General features: G+C 38.1%; 1 protein-coding gene across 1 annotated transcript; it reads left to right on the forward strand.

Moving 5' to 3' along the window:
• The first annotated feature begins 6,132 nt into the window (after nt 1-6,132).
• LOC143857710 (histone H4-like) lies at nt 6,133-6,777 on the forward strand. Its single transcript, XM_077368161.1, has one exon. The coding sequence runs from the start codon at nt 6,183-6,185 to the stop codon at nt 6,492-6,494; it is 312 nt and encodes a 103-aa protein (XP_077224276.1). The 5' UTR covers nt 6,133-6,182; the 3' UTR covers nt 6,495-6,777.
• Nucleotides 6,778-7,449: the final 672 nt, after the last annotated feature.

Genomic DNA, 7,449 nt, shown 5'->3' on the forward strand with positions numbered 1-7,449 from the left:
AAATTGACAAAACAACAGTGGAAACCAAGATAATGCAGAACCACCATTGTGGAGTAGGGTCATAGCTTCTCATCAGCCTGTTATGAATATCACCACCTGTTCGAGCAATGAGCTCCATCTTTGCGGGCTTTAGCCCAATGGGCCATTTCACACGAGTTTCGAATTTTGCCGTAAAAATTCAATAAAATTTTTCTAAATTCAACATTCTATATATGGACCCAACCCATTTGACATTTATGGTGCATCCCTCACACATGATCGGACCATCTTTTTTGGAAAATAACTTTTCGGACCAAAATGCCCTTATTTGACTGTTAGACATCTAAATGTGACCAAAATACCCTCAGATTGGTTCACCCCTAAAGGGAAAAATTAAAAATGGAAAGTCTTTGTGGTCAAACTTCAAAAATAGAAACTTTTAAAATTGGGTCCTTTCGATGAGCAATATTAAACAGGATCATTTGGTATCCCCTAAAAATACCCAAAATGCCCTCAACACTCAAAATTTCCAAATTAAGCAAAATCCTGAGAAATTCTAAATTTAGCAGGTTTTTCAAAATTCAGGAAATCATTCATAATCTTTGAGACGTATTTCGGGGATCAAAAGAATTACACAGGAAAAGACCAAATTACCCTGAGGTGCTAGAATTTGGCGAGACTAGGGAAAATCCTGAGAAATTTCCAAAATAGCAGATTTTCGAAAATTTATGAACGGACTCAAGATTTCTTTGACACAAATTACGGACCCAATATGATGTTGAAATTGTCAAAAATACCCCCGAAGTGCAAGACTAAGAGAAAATCTTAAGAGATCTAAATTTAGCAGGTTTCCCAAATCTTACAAAATTACCCTAATCCATCAGCCTTACCCTCAAGATGGTTTTGGATATATGAGAAATGATTGAAATATCCATAAGATGATGAAAATGTGGAAGCCCCATGAGTTTCTAAAAATATGATCTTTTTCAAAATTTGTAAAATCACTCAAGATTTCTCAAATATAACTCGAGGGTCAGACGAGACACATCGGGAATTACCCAAATACCCATGTAGCGTAAAAATGGGCAAAAATGAGAGAAACCCCAAAAATTCTAAAAATAACAGGTTTTTCAGTTGGTTGGAAACTTGAATTTTCATCTTCTAGATACCATTGGAACACCCTAAAAACCTTTAGGATGGCGAATTAACTTCAGAATTCCTTCAACGAGGCGAAATCTACCCTAAAATGCACAGATGCTTAATCTTAGGTGGAATACGGACTAGAAACTTGACAAACTATCAAATCTTTTACTTTTTTAAAGTGTAGCAAAATGGGGGTGTCTACACTACGGAACCACATTTTATACCTCGGAACCACTAGGGAACCACATTTTCTACTCTTGAACCACTAGGGAATCACATTTTATAACCCGCAACCACTACGGAACCACATTTTCTACCCCGGAACCACTACGTAATCACAATTTCTACCCCGGAACCACTAGGGAACCACATTTTATACCCCGGAACCACTAGGGAACCAATTTCATACCCCGGAACTACTAGGGAACCATATTTTCTACTCCGGAACCACTAGGGAACCACATTTTATACCCCGGAACCACTACGGAACCACATTTTCTACCCCGGAACCACTAGGAAAACACATTTTCTACCCCGGAACCACTAAGGAACCACATTTTATACCTCAGAACCACTAGGGAACCACATTTTATACCCCGGAACTACTAGGGAACCACATTTTATACCTCAGAACTACTAGGGAACCACATTTTCTACTCTGGAACCACTAGGGAACAACATTTTATACCCCAGAACCATTAGGGAACGGCATTTTATACCCTGAAACCACTAGGGAACCACATTTTATACACAGCAACCACTAGTGAACCACATTTTATACCTCGGAACAACTAGGGAACCACATTTTATACCCCGGAACCACTAGGGAACCACATTTTATACTCCGGAACCACTAGGGAACCACATTTTATACCCCGGAACCACTATGGAACCACATTTTATACCCCAGAATTACTACAGAACCACATTTTATACCTCGGAACCACTAGGGAACCACATTTTCTACCTCTGAATCACTACAGAACCACATTTTATACCCCGGAACCACTAGGTTCTAACATGTAACCAAACATGATTGTATACATAGAGATAGATAGAGAGAGGTCAAGATAACCATGGCAATCAAACAAAGAGTCTCATAAATAGGGTGAAAAAACCAAAGCACAAAAAACATGAAAACATGAAGAGAAGATGTTAAACCTAACCGAAGCTATGTTTATCACCCAAATAAGCAATGGAGATTTTTTTTTTCAAACTACAATGGCAATGGAGCTATATCACGTTGGCAATGGGCTTTTTCCAAAAGTACAATGGCAATGGAGCTTTATCACGTTGCAAATGGAGTTTTTTTTTCAACACTACAATGGTAATGGAGCTTGGAAACGTTGGCAATGGAGCTTGGAAACGTTGGCAATGAAGTTTTTTTCCAAAACTACAATGGCAATGGCAAGCTTCAAAAACCTTCCATGAAGCCTTAAGGAAGAAGAAGGTGGTAGGTAAATGGCAACCTTCAAAACCCTCTCATGGAGTTTTCCACGTTAGAAAAGCCTTGAGGAAGAAGAAGGTGGTAGGTGAGAAGGTAATAAGTGTATAGGGATAGGTGAAAAAGGTGGAGGGAAAAAAGAGGTAAGAGGGGTATATTTGTCCTAAAAGCCATCTTCTCTCACCTGATAACACCTTTTTTATAATTTTCAAATCACTACCCTTTATTCACAATTTAGACAAAACTTTGCATTTTTCTAATCATTTTTTTCTATTTTCTAATGAAGTCCAAATATCTTTTGCATTGATGCATGCTGAAATTTTCTCAAAAATATTTGGATTTATACCACAACATAAAGTAATCATTGCCTTTGAATTTAAAGAAAATAATTTTAAATAATTTTTAGTATTTTTTCTTGAAATAGAAAATTCCCTTTCAATGACATCTAAGATGTCATAATCTATGGATTTGAGATAGGCAAGCATTTGCACTTTCCAAGCTCTATAATTCGTTCCATCAAGAAATGGAGGAATTAGGGAGAATCGACCTCTCTAAAAATCCATTTGGATTGTGACGGATCTTTCTCTTTTAGATTTTAAATTTAAAAATCTCTTTAAGAGCCTAAGCTTTGATACCAAATGAAATACAGGTGTGACAATCCAAGAGGGAAGGGGGTGAATTGGTCAATTAAAAATTTTGGGCTTAATTAAATGAGTAATTAAAATTAATTTACTAATTAAGCACTTATTAATCTAACCCTTGTTCAAATATTCAAGATAATGACATTTAGGGTTTAGATATTACTTTAAGCCTATTTGCCCTAACCCTTGTTTTAATAAAACATAAATACAAAAAATGGTAGAGTTTACCAATCACCACAAAGTGCAAAGAGAGGGAGGAGAAGCAACATCCATTCCTTTTATCTGGAAAATTCCACTTGGAGGGTTTAGTCTGCACTCTTCATTTCTTCACTTCAATGAACTTCTAATACCCTTTCTCTGTCAGGTTTGAATAATGTACTGTATTTATAACTTGGGATTTGCTAGGGTCCATCGCAAAAGGCGTTTCGCGGCTGGTCTGACATGAATGAAGACAACAGCTTTTGTCTCCATTCATGAGGTGGCTGGTCTGATGTGCGACAGACCAGCCGCTAATTGCCTTTTGCGATGGACGCTAGCAATTCCCTTATAACTTTAGGAGTTTCCCATATTTTTCCCTTTGATATCTGTAGTTTAAAATAGAAGGGTACTAATTTTCGGCATCAGATTTCTAATGGTAAATAGGGATTTGCTAGCGTCTATTGTAAAGTGCATTTGGCAGGTGGTCGGTCGCATGTTGGACCAGCCACACAGGCTCACTTTTCAGCAGCTTTTGTCTTCGGTCTGACATGCAACAGAGCATTTGCGAAATGCTTTTGCGATGGACGCAAGCAAATCCCTGGTAAATAAAGTTCAAATTAATACCATTATCTGTAAATGTGTTAGTGATTGCTCTGGGAGTATTGTCAAAGGCTATTGTCATCTTTTAAGCATCCTTTTGCCTTCATAAATAGCATCTTGGTATCAATTATTAATTAAAACATCTCTGTTTTGATTACTTTCATTTCTTTTCTTTGATATTTTAGAGGGTTTTTCAGCACTAGATAGCATTGTCAAGAACTTTGGTGGCCTACTTTTTAAGAATTTTGCACTGAACTATAAGAATTTTGATGTTCTTTTTTGGTGGATATTTTATTGCTAGAAATTTTGCAGCTTCCTCTGCCATGCTCTGTGTTTTTCTTCATTACAGGTTAATGTATTTTGTTTTCTGTTTGGTTTTGGCTGTGAATCTTCTGATGTATTTTTTTATTGGAAGTGAGTTTGGAACAGAAAGCGAAGACAGGGATAAAACTGAAGTTTTGATCCTTAGCATTTGCTTTGATGTATTTCAAAGATTTTCTTTTTTAATGGCAAAGAAGAGAATGTGTTTCAAAAAATCCGTTCTTCATACGAACAGAACAAAACTTGGCTCCATTTTTTAATGACAGACAGGTATTTACATCCATTTTTATGTACACACCCACCTGTACACTGAATGATACTTTTTCCTTCTGATCTAGACCCAAAGAGTCCATTCAAGCTTGGTTGCAGAGGCCAAGTTCAGTTTGTTTATGGCTCTTATGCCCAGGCCCATCTCTCCTTGGTCTGCACAATTTTACTCCTGGCCAACTGATTTTGAATGCCTTGGTTCTCATTGTCGTATCTCAAAAGACGTCTCTAGCTTCTCATTGTCGTATCTCAAAAGACGTTTCTAGCTCTTGTGCCCTTTCACCATCCAACATTAGTTTCTAGCCCCTAACTCTTTCCACCCAAGACTCTCTCCCATCTCTCTTTTAATGGCCATGGCTTTATGTCCCATCTTTTTATGATTCCTTTGTATTTTCTTCGGCGTCGATGCATTGCACGGGGTTGCTTACTAGTGCTATAGAAACTGAGAGTACCATGGAGCAGAGGACCGAACAAATGGGTTCTCGGAAAAAATCACAAGTGACGTGAGAGTCCCTTAGGGCCTGTTCAGTTACGTGAAGGAAACGGAAAAGAAAAGGAAATGACGTGGCAGAAAGAAATGGAAAGGAAAAGAAACTGCTAAGAAAGCAGTATGAGTGCGCATTCAGTTGCCAGGAAACGGAAAAGAAACAGCAGGAATGTGCATTCAGTTGCCAGGAAACGGAAAAGAAATAGCACAGAATATGTTCTTTACCAGATATAAAGCAAGTTACGCCCCCTAAGCCCTACCAAATAGTCCACTAACAGAAATAAATACTCAAAAAAACTAAAGAAGCAGATTTCCTCTACCTCCTTGAAGGATTTCCAACCTCAACAGTATGCAAAAGGAGCTTATTATGGGAATATGTTCACAAGCTTCACAAGTGACAACTGGTCTTCAACAAAATGTAAGTGGCAGCTGGTCTTCAACACATGGCTTGGTAAAAATAATTCTCAAATCCAAACGTTTGCCTGTGCTTGGAGTACTCGAAATTATTCTCTATAGCAGGTATGTAGAACTATGGATTCCAAATACTATAACCATGGAGTTGTGAACCTTGTATCCAAATTGTTTAACAAACCATGCTAATGCAATTAAAGAGGCTATGTTGGTCGTTTGAGCACAATCCTGATTTCCACTCTAATGTTCATCTCTGAGCATCTATCTATTTGGAGTCGGTTCTTGTTATTCAAGATATTAGTGGAACTCATTTAATTTGTTAACAACAAAAGAGACACTTGAGGCTCTTTATTGCATTCGATTCAACTTTATACAATTATACAAGTGGCAGCCATCAGAGACATGCAATTGCCAGGTTGCTAACCAAATCCCCAAGTTACACATGCACAAGCCGTGGACTTATCTACTCACAGAAACTGTTTGGAGATGACGGATGGGAACAGATAAGACAAAAATAGATGGCAACATTCATTTAATGGCCATGAAAGCTACGCACTTTGGACTTATCTATACTCACAGCTTTGGACTTATCTAAGCTAAGCTAAGCTAAGCAGTTACACTTGCACAAGCTAAACTGCTGAAGGAAAGCATTTTTCTATTTCCGAGGGTTTTACAGAGTTTGAAAAAAAAAATGTCAGGAAGAGGGAAGGGAGGAAAAGGGCTAGGAAAGGGTGGCGCAAAGCGTCATAGGAAGGTGTTGAGGGATAACATTCAAGGGATTACCAAGCCTGCTATTCGGCGATTGGCTCGTAGAGGTGGTGTGAAGCGTATTAGTGGTCTTAATTATGAAGAAACAAGAGGGGTTCTTAAGATCTTCTTGGAGAACGTTATTCATGATGCTGTTACTTATACTGAGCATGCTAGGAGGAAGACTGTGACAGCAATGGATGTTGTTTATGCCCTTAAGAGGCAGGGTAGGACCCTCTATGTTTTTGGTGGTTAAATCAAAACCCCAAAACCCACCCTTATTGTCTATTTTTCCTCCCTTTTGCTCATGGGTTTTTTTTTTTAGTAAGATTGATTTTGGAAAGGAGGAATATGTAATGGGTTTTGGGTAATGAAATCCGAGTAACAAAGGAGCAAAGTAGCAATAGAATTTTGTGAGCTTATATACTTACCTCGAGCATGGGGTCCTTTTATAGAGTGGAGTCCTAGGCAGCTTAGGAAACTTGCTATTCTTGGAGACTTTCCCATTGGTAGGCTTTCCTATGGAATCGATTTCCATGTTTATATAGGCCACTGGAAAGTTGTCATGTGGGGCTCAATTTCTTTCTTCGGCGCTAACACAATATCGTGTTTGAATAGGATTTCTAATACCATCACTCGAGGGGGAGGTGTGAAATGACCTTCCTATCCCCGATTTCTATTTGGAGAATTCAGACTTTGGGATTAGGTTAGTGCCACGTGTCGTGCACTTATTGGTGGATGGAACTTGACCCTAACAATATTAAAGCTAAATTCATATTTCAGTTCAATTGAAAATGAAAAAAAAAACAAAATCTTGACTAAGGATTGGATCCTAATGACCAGTCTTGGGTCCCACATGAAAGACAAAATTGTAATAAGGACCGTTGATCTTTTGGGACAGTATGGTGTGACACATGTTGTCTTGATCCACACGGAACAGGCATCTATTTTTAAGATCGACACTTACAAACATCAATGATTAAGCTTTATTTTACATGGCATAGTTTTAAATTTTGAATTTCGGCCGAAATATTTCAGTGTCAGTTTAGACCGAAACCGAAAGTACATTGAATCGGCAAAACGCAAATAGAAGTAGCTATCTAAAAGAAGAACAAGAAGATGAAATTGCATACTCAGATGTTGAACCCTCAGCCCAAGGTATGCAGGAACCCGATGAGATCAAGCTGATGCTTTCTTCTTTGAGAAATCAT

This window comes from Tasmannia lanceolata, unplaced genomic scaffold (genome assembly GCF_043159265.1).
Source record: "Tasmannia lanceolata isolate RefF3 unplaced genomic scaffold, GAP_Taslan_0.1 ptg000003l, whole genome shotgun sequence".
Classification (NCBI taxonomy): Eukaryota; Viridiplantae; Streptophyta; class Magnoliopsida; order Canellales; family Winteraceae; genus Tasmannia; species Tasmannia lanceolata.

Excerpts from the sequence above, each read along its gene's own strand:
- LOC143857710 (XM_077368161.1), top strand. The coding sequence starts at position 6,183 with ATGTCAGGAAGAGGGAAGGGAGGAAAAGGGCTAGGAAAGGGTGGCGCA.